Below are 19,335 nucleotides of genomic sequence, written 5' to 3' on the forward strand. Positions count from 1 at the left end.
CATCTTGACCCACGGTATACCCTTGTACAGCTTTTCTTTGCGTATAGTCACCAGTTCTTCCTCGGTGGTATTGTTATTCATCTCTTTCAGAATCGTGCCCAGAACAAATTCCTTGACCGCCGTGATTAGACGATTTGTTTCTTCTACGCTCCATGGCCCAAAATTCAGCTCTACACAACAGAACATAAATCTGTAGCAGCACAGTCATCAAAGAGGAATTAGGGTATGTTCACACGAGGGCGTCCGTTACGGCTGAAATTACGGGGATGTTTCAGCCTGAAAACATCCCCGTAATTTCAGCCGTAACGGCATGTGCAGGCGCTTGAACGCCACGTCCATTACGGACGTAATTAGCGCTGCTATTCATTGGAGTCAATGAATAACGGCTCCAATTACACCCCAAGAAGTGACAGGTCACTTCTTTGACGCGGGCGTCTATTTACGCGCCGTCTTTTGACAGCAGCGCGTAAATTACGCCTCGTGTGAACAGACAAACGTCTGCCCATTGCTTTCAATGGGCAGATGTTTGTCAGCGCTATTGAGGCGCTATTTTCGGACGTAATTCGGGGCAAAAACGCCCGATTTACGTCCGTAAATAGGCCGTGTGAACATACCCTTATAATTTATTAACACTACTGACTAAGTAACTCAGCCTGAGAAGGCCGCGTCCAGACACTGAACCAGTATAAGAAGGCCGCGTCCAGACACTGAACCAGTATGAGAAGGCCGTGTCCAGACACTGAACCAGTATGAGAAGGCCGTGTCCAGACGCTGAACCAGTATGAGAAGGCCGTGTCCAGACGCTGAACCAGTATGAGAAGGCCGTGTCCAGACACTGAACCAGTATGAGAAGGCCGTGTCCAGACACTGAACCAGTATAAGAAGGCCGCGTCCAGACGCTGAACCAGTATAAGAAGGCCGCGTCCAGACGCTGAACCAGTATAAGAAGGCCGCGTCCAGACACTGAACCAGTACAAGAAGGCCGCGTCCAGACACTGAACCAGTACGAGAAGGCCGTGTCCAGACACTGAACCAGTATAAGAAGGCCGTGTCCAGACACTGAACCAGTATGAGAAGGCCGTGTCCAGACACTGAACCAGTATGAGAAGGCCGCGTCCAGACACTGAACCAGTACAAGAAGGCCGCGTCGACACTGAACCAGTACGAGAAGGCCGTGTCCAGACACTGAACCAGTATAAGAAGGCCGTGTCCAGACACTGAACCAGTATAAGAAGGCCGCGTCCAGACACTGAACCAGTATAAGAAGGCCGCGTCCAGACACTGAACCAGTATAAGAAGGCCGCGTCCAGACACTGAACCAGTATAAGAAGGCCGCGTCCAGACACTGAACCAGTATAAGAAGGCCGCGTCCAGACACTGAACCAGTATAAGAAGGCCGCGTCCAGACACTGAACCAGTATAAGAAGGCCGCGTCGACACTGAACCAGTATGAGAAGGCCGTGTCCAGACACTGAACCAGTACAAGAAGGCCGTGTCCAGACACTGAACCAGTACAAGAAGGCCGTGTCCAGACACTGAACCAGTACAAGAAGGCCGTGTCCAGACACTGAACCAGTATAAGAAGGCCGTGTCCAGACACTGAACCAGTATGAGAAGGCCGTGTCCAGACACTGAACCAGTATAAGAAGGCCGTGTCCAGACACTGAACCAGTATGAGAAGGCCGTGTCCAGACACTGAACCAGTATGAGAAGGCCGTGTCCAGACACTGAACCAGTAGGAAATAGCCGCAAAACGGCAGATCATGCAGCCTGAGAGTTAACAGGAAAGCAGGATATTTATAAAGTCACTGATCATATATGTAGATTTTCTTAAGATGCAAAACTGGAGTAACGCTTCAACCCTCACAAGTATAAAACAACTCTCACCTCGTCGGAGCTGGGAGACCTTTAATTGAGCTGAGAAGCCAGTTCGGTCCATTAAAGTCCCAATAGTTAACCATTTGTTCCCGTGTAACTCATGATACGCCTTCAGCTGCTGCACCTCTTCTTTTGTGTACCTGGAACACATGAGAAACGAGGGAATCAATATAGAACCTATAAAATAGAAGAATATACTAAATTGCGACCGGTCAACGCGGGGCTCACCGTCCACTTATTCCAGAACGCTCATATAATTTTGATCCTCGCATAGTGACTTCAGTCGCAGTGCGATACAATCCTTCACCTGTACAACACCCAAAACACATCATATTATTATACAATTTTGTTTATTAAACTTTTTCAAATAGGGGGTACAGGAATAAAAAGGAGGGAAAAGAAAAAACAAAAATAAAAGAAAGGGGGGGTGGGGAATCCGCAGAAGCAAATTTGGTTACAATACATTACAGGTGTTATAGGATGCACAGCTATCAATCAGGATACCTTATAGTATATATATATATATTATAGGAGGGAACAAACAATTCCGCCTGTCTTCAGAGCAAAATCCCCTGACGCATTATTGTCATACAAAAAGAGAAAGCGTGCCTCTCCTCCTCTTAATCAAAGTCCAAAGAGGTGGGAGGGGGACCATCCGACCGCCCATCTCCGTCCACTCCACTGTAAACTCTGCAGTGGCATCAAAGAGAAGACGATAACTGAGTGCACGACTCCCGCCAACACCTCGACCATCCAGACCCCTGCACCCTCACACCGGTGTGTTACCTACAAGTATCCGCTCCTGAAAGCAGTTCCTAATATCCGTCCTAACTCTCTGTGGAAGTAGGAGATGAAGGTGTCCCATGTAGCAAAGATTTCCTTATGGAGTATGTGAGAGTTTATCCAATACAAGCTTAAATGGTGGGACCCGGTCCTGTAGAGAGGGGTGTGAAATGGCCTTTGCACCCGCCGCTGACACATAATATAATAATCTACGTGCCCCCCCTGGGAGTAGCTGCGTGTGTCCGGGTCCGTATATCCAAAAATTGCCCAAAGTGCTGTGTCAGGAGGGCAGTTCGTGAGGTTCTGATATCTGTAGGATCGAATATGGGACCAAAAAGTCTGAATATTAGGGCAAGCCCAGAGAAAACGATGGAGAGCGGCCTCCACGGTGCAGCATTTATTGGGAGGTGGGATATAAACCTATTCTGTGGCCTACAAGTGGAGTTAGATGGGATCTGTGCGCTATTTTAAGTCTCATCTCTAAAGATCGGGCGGAGGGCAGAAATTTATGAGCGTGGTCCGAAGCTTTCAAAATGAGTGAGTGAGCGATTGATCATCAAGCTGCCATCCAGCGGTGTAAGAACTGGCAGTTCCTGGTTATTTGACCTTCATGTATGTTTTGTCTAGAGAAGCTTTGGAGATGATGGGGGTTCCATTCCCGCACCGGCAATTGTTTCAAGACATTTGTGATGTAGCGTTATAATACTGCTCCTATATAACATTATAGTAGTTCTATTCTTGTATATAGGGGCAGTATGATAGTAGTTATATTCTTGTATATAGTGGCAGTATTATAGTAGTTATATTCTTGTATATAGGAGCAGTATTATAGTAGTTATATTATTGTATATAGGGGCAGTATTATAGTAGTTATATTCTTGTATATAGGAGGCAGTATTATAGTAGTTATATTCTTGTATATAGTGGCAGTATTATAGTAGTTATATTATTGTATATAGTGGCAGTATTATAGTAGTTATATTCTTGTATATAGGAGCAGTATTATAGCAGTTATATTCTTGTATATAGGGTGGTATTATAGTAGTTATATTCTTGTATATAGGGAGCAGTATTATAGTAGTTATATTCTTGTATATAGGGGCAGTATGATAGTAGTTATATTCTTGTATATAGGAGCAGTATTATAGTAGTTATATTCTTGTATATAGGGACAGTATTATAGTAGTTATATTGTTGTATATAGGGGGCAGTATTATAGTAGTTATATTCTTGTATATAGGAGCAGTATTATAGTAGTTATATTCTTGTATATAGGGGGCAGTATTATAGTAGTTATATTCTTGTATATAGGGGGCAGTATTATAGTAGTTATATTCTTGTATATAGGGGGCAGTATTATAGTAGTTATATTCTTGTATATAGGAGCAGTATTATAGTAGTTATATTCTTGTATATAGGGGGCAGTATTATAGTAGTTATATTCTTGTATATAGGGGGCAGTATTACAGTATTCTTTTGGATCTCTCTTTTCTCTCTCTTTTGGATCTCTCTGCAGCCTTTGACACTGTAGACCACAAACTCCTACTTAACATGCTCCACTCTATTGGCCTCAAGGACGCGGCTCTCTCTTGGTTTTCCTCCTATCTCTCTGACCGCTCATTCAGTGTGTCATTTGCTGGTTCCACTTCTTCTCCTCTTCCCCTTGATATCGGGGTTCCTCAGGGATCAGTCCTAGGTCCACTCCTCTTTTCTCTCTACACAGCTCCTATTGGACAAACCATCAGCAGATTTGGCTTCCAGTACCATCTCTACGCTGATGACACCCAATTATATACCTCTTCCCGTGACATCACCCCTGCTCTAATACAGAACACCAGTGATTGTCTGTCCGCTGTCTCTAACATCATGTCCTCTCTCTATCTGAAACTGAATCTTTCTAAAACTGAGCTCCTTGTGTTCCAACCATCTACTAACCTCCCTAAACCTGATGTCTCCATCTCTGTGTGTGGCACTACCATAACTCCTAAGCAGCACGCCCGCTGTCTCGGGGTTATTTTTGACTCAGATCTTTCCTTTACTCCTCACATACAATCACTTTCACGCTCCTGTCATTTTCACCTAAAAAACATCTCCAGAATCCGCTCTTTTCTTACGGAGGAAACTGCCAAAACTCTCATTGTTGCTCTGATTCACTCTCGTCTTGACTACTGTAACTCATTACTAGTCGGTCTTCCCCTCACTAAACTCTCCCCTCTCCAATCTATCCTCAATGCAGCAGCCAGGCTCATCTTTATGACCAACCGCTACACCAACGCCTCTAATCTGTGCCAGTCACTGCACTGGTTGCCCATCCCCTTCCGAATAAAATTCAAACTTATTACTCTCACCCACAAAGCTCTCCACAGTGCTGCACCTCCTTACATCTCCTCCCTCATCTCTGTCTACCACCCTACTCGGGCTCTACGTTCTGCCAACGACCTTAGATTAAAATCCTCCATAATCCGAACCTCCCACTACCGTCTCCAAGATTTCTCTCGTGCTGCACCCGTCCTCTGGAATGTGCTACCCCAGACAATCAGATTAATTCCCAATATCCACAGTTTTAAACGTGCCCTGAAAACACATCTATTTAGACAGGCCTATAAAATTCCCTAATCTGACTCCTTTTCATGGCCCTCCATTTAGATTAGTCATCAGAATAAGATTCCCTCACACTCCTTCTCTTCATGTCCGTCATACACGGATAGTGGCTGGTGACCGGCTCATGCAGCTTTATGTCACCACCGCATGTGTATAAAAATGGCCGGACCATTGTACAGAACAAACACTATTACACTTTGTGTCTCCCTTATGTCCTCATAGATTGTAAGCTCTTGCGAGCAGGGTCCTCACTCCCCAGGTTTGAATTGTAAATTAACTTTGTCACTATGTAATGTCCGATATTGTTTTCATGTTCCCTCTACATTGTAAAGTGCTGCGTAATATGTTGGCGCTATATAAATAAAGATTATTATTATTATTATTATTATAGTAGTTATATTCTTGTATATAGGAGCAGTATTATAGTAGTTATATTCTTGTATATAGGAGCAGTATTATAGTAGTTATATTCTTGTATATAGGAGCAGTATTATAGTAGTTATATTGTTGTATATAGGGGCAGTATTATAGTAGTTATATTCTTGTATATAGGAGCAGTATTATAGTAGTTATATTCTTGTATATAGGAGGCAGTATCATAGTAGTTATATTCTTGTATATAGGAGCAGTATTATAGTAGTTATATTCTTGTATATAGGAGCAGTATTATAGTAGTTATATTCTTGTATATAGGAGGCAGTATTATAGTAGTTATATTCTTGTATATAGGAGCAGTATTATAGTAGTTATATTCTTGTATATAGGAGCAGTATTATAGTAGTTATATTCTTGTATATAGGAGCAGTATTATAGTAGTTATATTCTTGTATATAGGGAGCAGTATTATAGTAGTTATATTCTTGTATATAGGGACAGTATTATAGTAGTTATATTCTTGTATATAGGGGCAGTATTATAGTAGTTATATTCTTGTATATAGGGGGCAGTATTATAGTAGTTATATTCTTGTACATAGGGGGCAGTATTATAGTAGTTATATTCTTGTATATAGGAGCAGTATTATAGTAGTTATATTCTTGTATATAGGGGCAGTATTATAGTAGTTATATTCTTGTATATAGGGGGCAGTATTATAGTAGTTATATTCTTGTATATAGGGGCAGTATTATAGTAGTTATATTCTAGTATATAGGGAGCAGTATTATAGTAGTTATATTCTTGTATATAGGGGGCAGTATTATAGTAGTTATATTCTTGTATAAAGGAGCAGTATTATAGTAGTTATATTCTTGTATATAGAGGGCAGTATTATAGTAGTTATATTCTTGTATATAGTGGCAGTATTATAGTAGTTATATTCTTGTATATAGGGGCAGTATTATAGTAGTTACATTCTTGTATATAGGGGGCAGTATTATAGTAGTTATATTCTTGTATATAGGGGGCAGTATTATAGTAGTTACATTCTTGTATATAGGGGGCAGTATTATAGTAGTTATATTCTTGTATATAGGAGGCAGTATTATAGTAGTTATATTCTTGTATATAGGGGGCAGTATAATAGTAGTTATATTCTTGTATATAGGGGCAGTATTATAGTAGTTATATTCTTGTATATAGGAGCAGTATTATAGTAGTTATATTCTTGTATATAGGGGCAGTATTATAGTAGTTATATTCTTGTATATAGGAGCAGTATTATAGTAGTTATATTCTTGTATATAGGGGGCAGTATTATAGTAGTTATATTCTTGTATAAAGGAGCAGTATTATAGTAGTTATATTCTTGTATATAGAGGGCAGTATTATAGTAGTTATATTCTTGTATATAGTGGCAGTATTATAGTGGTTATATTCTTGTATATAGGGGCAGTATTATAGTAGTTATATTCTTGTATATAGGGGGCAGTATTATAGTAGTTATATTCTTGTATATAGGAGGCAGTATTATAGTAGTTATATTCTTGTATATAGGGGGCAGTATAATAGTAGTTATATTCTTGTATATAGGGGCAGTATTATAGTAGTTATATTCTTGTATATAGGAGCAGTATTATAGTAGATATATTCTTGTATATAGGAGCAGTATTATAGTAGTTATATTCTTGTATATAGGGGGCAGTATTATAGTAATTATATTCTTGTATATAGGGTCAGTATTATAGTAATTATATTCTTGTATATAGGGGCAGTATTATAGTAGTTATATTCTTGTATATAGGAGCAGTATTATAGTAGTTATATTCCTGTATATAGGGGACAGTATTATAGTAGTTATATTCTTGTATATAGGGGCAGTATTATAGTAGTTATATTCTTGTATATAGGGGCAGTATTATAGTGGTTATATTCTTGTATATAGGGGCAGTATTATAGTAGTTATATTCTTGTATATAGGGAGCAGTATTATAGTAGTTATATTCTTGTATATAGGGGCAGTATTATAGTAGTTATATTCTTGTATATAGGAGACAGTATTATAGTAGTTATATTCTTGTATATAGGAGCAATATTATAGTAGTTATATTCTTGTATATAGGAGCAGTATTATAGTAGTTATATTCTTGTATATAGGGAGCAGTATTATAGTAGTTATATTCTTGTATATAGGAGCAGTATTATAGTAGTTATATTCTTGTATATAGGGAGCAGTATTATAGTAGATATATTCTTGTATATAGGAGCAGTATTATAGTAGTTATATTCTTGTATATAGGGAGCAGTATTATAGTAATTATATTCTTGTATATAGGGTCAGTATTATAGTAGTTATATTCTTATATATAGGGGCAGTATTATAGTAGTTATATTCTTGTATATAGGGTCAGTATTATAGTAGTTATATTCTTGTATATAGGGGCAGTATTATAGTAGTTATATTCTTGTATATAGGGGCAGTATTATAGTAGTTATATTCTTGTATATAGGAGCAGTGTTATAGTAGTTATATTCTTGTATATAGGAGCAGTATTATAGTAGTTCTATTCTTGTATATAGGGAGCAGTATTATAGTAGTTCTATTCTTGTATATAGGGGGCAGTATTATAGTAATTATATTCTTGTATATAGGGTCAGTATTATAGTAGTTATATTCTTGTATATAGGGGGCAGTATTATAGTAGTTATATTCTTGTATATAGGAGCAGTATTATAGTAGTTATATTCTTGTATATAGGGGCAGTATTATAGTAGTTATATTCTTGTATATAGGAGCAGTATTATAGTAGTTATATTCTTGTATATAGGAGCAGTATTATAGTAGTTATATTCTTGTATATAGGAGTCAGTATTATAGTAGTTATATTCTTGTATATAGGAGCAGTATTATAGTAGTTATATTCTTGTATATAGGGGGCAGTATTATAGTAGTTATATTCTTGTATATAGGAGGCAGTATTATAGTAGTTATATTCTTGTATATAGGGGGCAGTATTATAGTAATTATATTCTTGTATATAGGGTCAGTATTATAGTAGTTATATTCTTATATATAGGGGCAGTATTATAGTAGTTATATTCTTGTATATAGGGTCAGTATTATAGTAGTTATATTCTTGTATATAGGGTCAGTATTATAGTAGTTATATTCTTGTATATAGGGGCAGTATTATAGTAGTTATATTCTTGTATATAGGAGCAGTGTTATAGTAGTTATATTCTTGTATATAGGAGCAGTATTATAGTAGTTCTATTCTTGTATATAGGGAGCAGTATTATAGTAGTTCTATTCTTGTATATAGGGGGCAGTATTATAGTAATTATATTCTTGTATATAGGGTCAGTATTATAGTAGTTATATTCTTGTATATAGGGGGCAGTATTATAGTAGTTATATTCTTGTATATAGGAGCAGTATTATAGTAGTTATATTCTTGTATATAGGGGCAGTATTATAGTAGTTATATTCTTGTATATAGGAGCAGTATTATAGTAGTTATATTCTTGTATATAGGAGCAGTATTATAGTAGTTATATTCTTGTATATAGGAGTCAGTATTATAGTAGTTATATTCTTGTATATAGGAGCAGTATTATAGTAGTTATATTCTTGTATATAGGAGCAGTATTATAGTAGTTATATTCTTGTATATAGGGGGCAGTATTATAGTAGTTATATTCTTGTATATAGGGGGCAGTATTATAGTAGTTATATTCTTGTATATAGGGGGCAGTATTATAGTAGTTATATTCTTGTATATAGGAGCAGTATTATAGTAGTTATATTCTTGTATATAGGGGGCAGTATTATAGTAGTTATATTCTTGTATATAGGGGGCAGTATTATAGTAGTTATATTCTTGTATATAGAGGCAGTATTATAGTAGTTATATTCTTGTATATAGGGGGCAGTATTATAGTAGTTATATTCTTGTATATAGAGGCAGTATTATAGTAGTTATATTCTTGTATATAGAGGCAGTATTATAGTAGTTATATTCTTGTATATAGGGGGCAGTATTATAGTAGTTATATTCTTGTATATAGAGGCAGTATTATAGTAGTTATATTCTTGTATACAGGGGCAGTATTATAGTAGTTATATTCTTGTATATAGGGGGCAGTATTATAGTAGTTATATTCTTGTATATAGGGGGCAGTATTATAGTAGTTATATTCTTGTATATAGGGGGCAGTATTATAGTAGTTATAGTCTTGTATATAGGGGCAGTATTATAGTAGTTATATTCTTGTATATAGGAGCAGTATTATAGTAGTTATATTCTTGTACATAGGGGGCAGTATTATAGTAGTTATATTCTTGTATATAGGGAGCAGTATTATAGTAGTTATATTCTTGTATATAGGGGCAGTATTATAGTAGTTATATTCTTGTATATAGGGGGCAGTATTATAGTAGTTATATTCTTGTATATAGGGGGCAGTATTATAGTTGTTATATTCTTGTATATAGAGGCAGTATTATAGTAGTTATATTCTTGTATATAGGGTCAGTATTATAGTAGTTATATTCTTGTATACAGGTAGTTATTTAATAAAATAATGTGAACGTTAGTTAACCATATTTCCTGTATCATTGATGTTAATAGTTGCTGGTACTGCGGTTTCTTGATGTTTATTTAGCTGCTTTATTTTTATCTCCACGCCATTTAACATTTTATAAACCATAAGATATCAATTTACCAATTCTGTGTCGAAAATTAAACGTTCTTTTCATTTGTTCGATAGATTTTTTCATGTTAGGAAACTTGTAGGGGTGGAAAAGCAGCTCTGCCGAATCTATTCCAACCTGTGACATAAACGTCTGGACGTTCTGCCTGATCTTTTCATCTTCATCAACGGTAAATCGGCCGTGGCGGAACATAATTCCTGAAAGGAACACAGGCCATCAATTAAAGGGGTATTCTGACAGTTACATAAATAGTGCTAGAAGTCACTGATTATTTAAAGGGGTATTCCTTCCATTTATTCTCAGCACCCCCAGCCCATAATGCAGTAGCATCATTAAGACAGTTCATTATAAGCAACTCACAAACACTTGCTCCGTTTTTAATAAAGGGATACGCCACAGAATATAAAAGCGGATATTGTGGCGGCCGCACATTTCTGTAATATATGGTCAAGCGGAGCCCTCCAAAGCCAGAGCTGCTGTTTGCTGTAGAGGTTTTCAGCTAAGGGATGTAAAAAAAAACAAAAAAAACGTTTCCGTTCTCTGACAGCAAGCAGCGATTTTTGAAAAGTTTAAGCATTGAAACGCAACACATTTTAATACGATGATTAAAGGCTATGTAAAACTTTAAAGAATTTAATTTTTTTTTTACTAAAAAAATGTATTATAGTATTTAATGCAACTTACTTTTTGAGATAAAGTTTTTATGTATTCTGGCTACATAGTATCTGTATCTTGCACTGAAACCCAAATCCGTCATTGGGACGGACGGGTTCGTGAAAGGGGGTCCTGCACGCCTCCGACACAAAGGATCCACCTGTCAGTGATCACATCTAAGTTAAGAACGGTCAGAGACGTGCGGGACGCGCTGTCACTGAACCCGTCAATCCCACTGACCTGATGTATTCGGGTTTCAGTGCTAGATATAGTTGCTCTGCGTACAGGATACATAAAGGAAAGATCTCAAAAAGTAACTACTTTTTTTTTTTTTATAAAAAAATATTACAAAGTTGCATTAAAAACTATAATACATTGTTTTAGTAAAAAAAAATATATATGAAAATCTTCGAAGGTTTCCATAGCCTTTAAAGGAGCACTCCACTTTTATTGCACCCTCCAGTTGTACATTGGTGTGGGGGGGGGCTGTGTGTAGAAATACCTACCGATCCCCGCATCTTGTCGTTTCGGGTCCAGCGCCGCCGACACGTGATCTTCCCTCTGTCTTGTCTGGAGTCGCTGCTCTTCATGCATTCCTATGGATCCTCGCTCTGGTCTTGTTCTGGTTCCCATAGGAATGCATGAAGAGCAGCGACTCCAGACAAGACAGAGGGAAGATCACGTGTCGGCGGCGCTGGACCCGAAACGACAAAATGCTGCTTCTCTTATAACTATGATATTAGTCACACATATGATGTAATGTCTCTGGAGGATATAATAGTACTGGAGTGATATAAGAGGAGCGGCTGATATCAGTCACATATGATGTAATGTCTCTGGAGGATATAATAGTGCTGGAGTGTTATAAGGGGAGCGGCTGATATCAGTCACATATGATGTAATGTCTCTGGAGGATATAATAGTACTGGAGTGTTATAAGAGGAGCGGCTGATATCAGTCACACATATGATGTAATGTCTCTGGAGGATATAATAGTACTGGAGTGATATAAGAGGAGCGGCTGATATCAGTCACATATGATGTAATGTCTCTGGAGGATATAATAGTGCTGGAGTGTTATAAGAGGAGCGGCTGATATCAGTCACACATATGATGTAATGTCTCTGGAGGATATAATAGTACTGGAGTGATATAAGAGGAGCGGCTGATATCAGTCACATATGATGTAATGTCTCTGGAGGATATAATAGTGCTGGAGTGATATAAGAGGAGTGGCTGATATCAGTCACATATGATGTAATGTCTCTGGAGGATATAATAGTACTGGAGTGATATAAGAGGAGCGGCTGATATCAGTCACATATATGATGTAATGTCTCTGGAGGATATAATAGTGCTGGAGTGATATAAGAGGAGCGGCTGATATCAGTCACATATGATGTAATGTCTCTGGAGGATATAATAGTGCTGGAGTGATATAAGAGGAGCGGCTGATATCAGTCACATATATGATGTAATGTCTCTGGAGGATATAATAGTGCTGGAGTGATATAAGAGGAGCGGCTGATATCAGTCACATATGATGTCTCTGGAGGATATAATAGTACTGGAGTGTTATAAGAGGAGCGGCTGATATCAGTCACACATATAATGTAATGTCTCCGGAGGATATAATAGTGCTGGAGTGATATAAGAGGAGCGGCTGATATCAGTCACACATATGATGTAATGTCTCTGGAGGATATAATAGTGCTGGAGTGATATAAGAGGAGCGGCTGATATCAGTCACATATGATGTAATGTCTCTGGAGGATATAATAGTGCTGGAGTGATATAAGAGGAGCGGCTGATATCAGTCACATATGATGTCTCTGGAGGATATAATAGTACTGGAGTGTTATAAGAGGAGCGGCTGATATCAGTCACACATATAATGTAATGTCTCCGGAGGATATAATAGTGCTGGAGTGATATAAGAGGAGCGGCTGATATCAGTCACACATATGATGTAATGTCTCTGGAGGATATAATAGTACTGGAGTGATATAAGAGGAGCGGCTGATATCAGTCACATATGATGTAATGTCTCTGGAGGATATAATAGTACTGGAGTGATATAAGAGGAGCGGCTGATATCAGTCACACATATGATGTAATGTCTCTGGAGGATATAATAGTACTGGAGTGATATAAGAGGAGCGGCTGATATCAGTCACACATATGATGTAATGTCTCTGGAGGATATAATAGTACTGGAGTGATATAAGAGGAGCGGCTGATATCAGTCACATATGATGTAATGTCTCTGGAGGATATAATAGTACTGGAGTGATATAAGAGGAGCGGCTGTTATCAGTCACATATATGATGTAATGTCTCTGGAGGATATAATAGTACTGGAGTGATATAAGAGGAGCGGCTGATATCAGTCACACATATGATGTAATGTCTCTGGAGGATATAATAGTACTGGAGTGATATAAGAGGAGTGGCTGATATCAGTCACACATATGATGTAATGTCTCTGGAGGATATAATAGTACTGGAGTGATATAAGAGGAGCGGCTGATATCAGTCATATATGATGTAATGTCTCTGGAGGATATAATAGTGCTGGAGTGATATAAGAGGAGCGGCTGATATCAGTCACATAAATGATGTAATGTCTCTGGAGGATATAATAGTACTGGAGTGATATAAGAGGAGCGGCTGATATCAGTCACACATATGATGTAATGTCTCTGGAGGATATAATAGTGCTGGAGTGATATAAGAGGAGCGGCTGATATCAGTCACACATATGATGTAATGTCTCTGGAGGATATAATAGTACTGGAGTGATATAAGAGGAGCGGCTGATATCAGTCACACATGATGTAATGTCTCTGGAGGATATAATAGTACTGGACTGATATAAGAGGAGCGGCTGATATCAGTCACACATATGATGTAATGTCTCTGGAGGATATAATAGTGCTGGAGTGATATAAGAGGAGCGGTTGATATCAGTCACATATATGATGTAATGTCTCTGGAGGATATAATAGTGCTGGAGTGATATAAGAGGAGCGGCTGATATCAGTCACATATATGATGTAATCTCTCTGGAGGATATAATAGTGCTGGAGTGATATAAGAGGAGCGGCTGATATCAGTCACATATGATGTAACGTCTCTGGAGGATATAATAGTACTGGAGTGATATAAGAGGAGCGGCTGATATCAGTCACATATGATTATGATGTAATGTCTCTGGAGGATATAATAGTGCTGGAGTGTTATATGAGGAGCGGCTGATATCAGTCACATATGATGTAATGTCTCTGGAGGATATAATAGTACTGGAGTGATATAAGAGGAGCGGCTGATATCAGTCACATATATGATGTAATGTCTCTGGAGGATATAATAGTGCTGGAGTGATATAAGAGGAGCGGCTGATATCAGTCACATATGATGTAATGTCTCTGGAGGATATAATAGTACTGGAGTGATATAAGAGGAGCGGCTGATATCAGTCACATATATGATGTAATGTCTCTGGAGGATATAATAGTGCTGGAGTGTTATAAGAGGAGCGGCTGATATCAGTCACACATATGATGTAATGTCTCTGGAGGATATAATAGTACTGGAGTGTTATAAGAGGAGCTGCTGAGATCAGTCACACATATGATGTAATCTCTCTGGAGGATATAATAGTGCTGGAGTGATATAAGAGGAGCGGCTGATATCAGTCACATATGATGTAATGTCTCTGGAGGATATAATAGTGCTGGAGTGATATAAGAGGAGCGGCTGATATCAGTCACATATATGATGTAATGTCTCTGGAGGATATAATAGTACTGGAGTGTTATAAGAGGAGCGGCTGATATCAGTCACACATATGATGTAATGTCTCTGGAGGATATAATAGTGCTGGAGTGTAATAAGAGGAGCGGCTGTTATCAGTCTCGTTAGTTGCAGGTTGGTTCAGTGTAATCTTTGCACTTCTGTGTGTCTGATATTCTAGATTTTAGTTGTGTAAATACCAAGAATTCCACTTACCCTGTTTTTTGGCCTCTCTGACTCTCTCCAGCTCGTGTGTAACATATTGGCAAAAAGAGTCGTAACCCAGGGTTTTTATCTTGGGGAAATATTCTTCAAGCAGCGCTAAGTCATTATCCGGTAATAAAGTGAGCACGGATGGCTTTGTCTTCCGCGTCTTTTTGGCTGAGGTGTTTAACCTGTGAAGAGTTAGGCAGTGAACAGCAGAAATGATCACCTCCTGTCTCTACAGAGGCTCAAGCTGCTGCTCTGTGCCGCCACTATTCTTTACACTGCAGCTCTGCTTGTTCTGATTGGCTCCTGTGTATAAGCACAAGCTCAGCAGGAAGTCAGTACATGGAGAGCTGATTTCCATTAAAGTAAGGACGAATCATTAGAAACTTCAATTATTATGGGACAGGCTACCTCTGAAGTCACTTACCGGTTGTCCCCGTCCTGAATGTCATCGTGCTCTTCTTGTGTAGCCGGATTCTGGTCAGCGGAAGCCATAGTCTCAGTTCTGCTCCTTATCCCGGTTGATGTATGATCCGTTTGTTCTTCTTCATCACCCTCCATATCCCCATCGCTTTCCACTGCCCGGCAATGTGATGACAGACTCCCCTCCGCTAGGCCTTCAACATCTTCTAGTTGCGTCTCTTGGGTCGCGATTTCGGGCGTCTCCTCTCCCCTTTGCGAGTTCCTCTTTTTTTTCCTCTTCTTTACAGGTTCGCCAGTCTGCTCCCCACTTCCGCCCACTTGCTCCGTACCACCTTGATGCTCTCGTTGGGTAAAAAGTTTCTCAACCGAAACCTGTTTCCAATCACTTTCCTCTCTACCGGCCTTTCGCTTTTTTCTCTTCCTTTTGCTCGTGTGTTGGGCATCGGGAGCCGATTCTTCCATTAAACCTTCCAAAAGACGTTCCCCATGATCTTTCTTAGGTTTCTTCTTTTTCTTCCGGCTTGGCCTATCTTCTGTATCAGTAAGTTCACTATACGGAGGTTCATCTCCGTGGTGTCTCATCCGGTCTTTGGTTTTTGGGGATTTTCTTATATTTTCTTCCTTATAGAGGACAACCGAGGTTGGAGCATCATCGGCCTCCTGGTGAGATTCATCCTTTCTTTTTTTCTTCTTCTTGACAGGTTTTTCCGCCTGGTCCACACTTTCCTCCACTTGCTCTGAGGTCCCAGAACCATCTGGATACTTTCTTTGGGAGGAAAGTTCCTCAGTGATACAATGTTGCAAATGGATTTCATCATCATCTTCCCGATGACCTCCACCACCCTTCCGCTTTTTCTTTTCCCCGCTTCTATGTTGGGTGTCTGGATTTAACCCATCTTCTCGAAGACGTTCCCCACCATTTTTCTTGGGTTTCTTCTTTTTCTTCAGTCTTGGTCCATCGTCTACATTGGCAGGTTCATTAGATAAGGCTTCTTCAGTCAAACCTTCATCTCCACCGAGTCCCTTTTGGTCTTTGCGGGATCTTTTGATCTCTTTATTATCCTCCAGATGATGGACAATCGAGGACGTGTGGTCTACTGCGAGGTCTTCAGCTTCCCGGTGAGGTTCATCCTTTCTTTTCTTTTTTTTGACACGTTTTTCAGCTCGGCTTACGCATTCATCTACTTGCTCTAGGGTCTTAGAACCACCTGGATGCTTTTCATCATTATCTCCCTGATGACCTCCACCACCCTTTCGCTTTTTCTTTTTCCCGCTTGTATGTTGGGTGTCTGGAGTCAATGATTCCTCCACTAACCGATCTTCCAAAAGACGTTCCCCACCATTTTTCTTGGGTTTCTTCGTCTTCTTGACCCGTTTCTTAGCTTGGCTTACACATTCATTCACCTGCTCTGGACTCTTAGACCCTTCTGGACACTTTTCATCATCATCTTCCCGATGACCTCCACCACCCTTCCGCTTTTTCTTTTCCCCGCTTGTATGTTGGGTGTCTGGATTTAATCGATCTTCTTGAAGACGTTCCCCATCATTTTTCTTGGGCTTCTTCTTTTTCTTCAGTCTTGGTCCATCGTCTACATTGGCAGGTTTACTAGATAAGGCTTCTTCGGTTAACTCTTCATCTTCACCGAGTCCCTTTAGTTTTTTGGCTTTATGGGATTTTTCGATCTCTTTATTATCTTCCCGATGATGGACAATCGAGGACGCGTGGTCTACTGCGAGGTCTTCAGCTTCCCGGTGAGGTTCATCCTTTCTTTTCTTTTTTTTGACCGGTTTCTCAGCCCGGCTTACGCATTCATCTACTTGCTCTGGGGTCTTAGACCCTTCAGGATACTTTTCACCATTATCTCCCCAATGACCTCCACCACCCTTCCACTTTTTCCCGCTTGTATGTTGGGTGTCTGGAGTCAATGATTCCTCCACTAACCGATCTTCTAGAAGACGTTGCCCGCCATTTTTCTCGGATTTCTTATTTTTCTTCGGTCTTGCTCCATCGTCTACATTGGCAGGTTTACTAGATAAGGCTTCTTCGGTTAACTCTTCATCTTCACCGAGTCCCTTTAGTTTTTTGGCTTTACGGGATCTTTTGATCTTTTTATTATCCTCCGGATGACGGACAATTGAGGGAACATCTTCCACTGCGACGTCTTTAGCCTCCCGATGAGGTTCATCCTTTCTTTTTTTCTTCTTCTTCTTGACCCGTTTTTCAGCCCGCCTTACACTTTGCTCCACTTGCTCTCGGGCTTTAGAACCTTCTGGATACTTTTCATCACCTCCCTGGAGACCTCCACCATCTCTCTGCTTTTTCTTTTTCCCGCTTGTATGTTGGGTGTCGGGATTTAACAATTCCTCCGCTAACCGATCTTCTATAAGACGTTCCCCACCATCTTTCTTCGGTTTCTTCTTTGACGTACCTTCTGGATCAGTAACATCTGTACATGGAGCTTCTTCAGTTAATCTTTCACCATCGTGGAGTTTCTTGGAATCTTTGGCTTTATGAGATTTTATTTTTTTTTCCTGGCGAGATTCATCCTTTTTTTTCTTTGAGGAACTTTCAGCATGTTCTTGGTCTATCTGATCTACAACACAAGTGTCTTCTGGAAAGAAAAATCAGCAAAGTTGCACATTTTTGGCCATTAAAATACAAAACTTCATCCATTTATACATCAATTCCAGGTCAAAAACAGGTACATTCTCGAGGAAGGACAGCCTCGCAACTCCCTAATAGACATGCAAGTGTTTCTGCTAGTAGGGGAGTTTTGGAAAGCTGGGTGACAAACAACGCACAGGGCCATATTGGTTGTCACCCAGCTTTCCCAGAAACTCATATAAGGCAGTGGCGTAACTATAGGGGTCGCAAATGTTGCAGCTGCGACCGAGGCCTATAGTCCCCCTGCCTCATCACTGTCCCTGGCCAGTGTCAGGACGTTGTGTGCGGCGGCGTATACCATGGCTGACGTCAGGACCCCGCTTTCCAGGCTCTGAAGAGAAGCTGGGAGCGAGGATAGGGGAGTAAACAACTATTTATTTTTACAGTCTGGTCTGATTAATTTTGGGGTCTGGTCTGAGTATATAATTTTTGTTAGTCTAATCTGGGATGTAAATTAATTTTGGAGTCTGGTAACTTAGATATTTGGTACTCTGAACCAATTCAGGGGTCCGGTCTGAGGTCTGTATTAGTTTAGAGGTCTGGGGTCTGTATTAGTTTAGGGGTCTGGTCTGGGGTCTGTATTAGTTTAGGGATCTGGTCTGGGGTCTGTATTTGTTTAGGGGTCTGGTCTGGGGTCTGCATTAGTTTAGGGGTCTGGTCTGGGGTCTGTATTAGTTTAGGGGTCTGGTCTGGGGTCTGTATTGGTTTAGGGGTCTGGTCTGGGGTCTGTATTAGTTTAGGGGTCTGGTCTGGGGTCTGTATTAGTTTAGGGATCTGGTCTGGGGTCTGTATTTGTTTAGGGGTCTGGTCTGGGGTCTGCATTAGTTTAGGGGTCTGGTCTGGGGTCTGTATTAGTTTAGGGGTCTGGTCTGGGGTCTGTATTAGTTTAGGTGTCTGGTCTGGGGTCTGTATTTGTTTAGGGGTCTGGTCTGAGTATCAGCCATGACTAAGGACGCGTGTAGCGTTTGAAACGCGTAGGCTTTACCTACTACAGATATCTTTCCCTCACACTACCAGGACTGCACATTCTCAAGCTTCCATCCTGGTGATTTTCTCTTTTTTAATAGAAAATTTTTTCATTAAACTTGGAACGTTGTTCCATTTTACTTCACAAATCTACGCTGGATCCAAATCCTTCTGTTTCTACCATTGTCTACCTGTCGTGTGCCGACACGAGGATCCGTGCCAGATGATCCAAATCTGTTATACAAGGTGAGCTGGAGGTCTCCATTTT

The 19,335-nt window shown here is 39.7% G+C and overlaps 1 protein-coding gene across 1 annotated transcript in view; it reads right to left on the bottom strand.

Annotated features, from left to right (window-relative positions):
• Positions 1–19,335, bottom strand: part of TTF1 (transcription termination factor 1) — a 32,491-nt gene that overhangs the window by 10,200 nt on the left and 2,956 nt on the right. The window contains exons 3-8 of the mRNA XM_075834543.1: positions 15,441–18,048; positions 15,020–15,198; positions 10,366–10,551; positions 2,107–2,185; positions 1,888–2,018; positions 1–170 (exon numbers count right to left, since the gene is read on the bottom strand). Of these exons, the coding sequence (XP_075690658.1) occupies positions 1–170; positions 1,888–2,018; positions 2,107–2,185; positions 10,366–10,551; positions 15,020–15,198; positions 15,441–18,048 (3,353 nt within the window). The remainder of the gene's footprint in view (positions 171–1,887; positions 2,019–2,106; positions 2,186–10,365; positions 10,552–15,019; positions 15,199–15,440; positions 18,049–19,335) is intronic.

Source organism: Rhinoderma darwinii, chromosome 8 (assembly GCF_050947455.1).
Source record: "Rhinoderma darwinii isolate aRhiDar2 chromosome 8, aRhiDar2.hap1, whole genome shotgun sequence".
In the NCBI taxonomy this organism is placed as follows: Eukaryota; Metazoa; Chordata; class Amphibia; order Anura; family Rhinodermatidae; genus Rhinoderma; species Rhinoderma darwinii.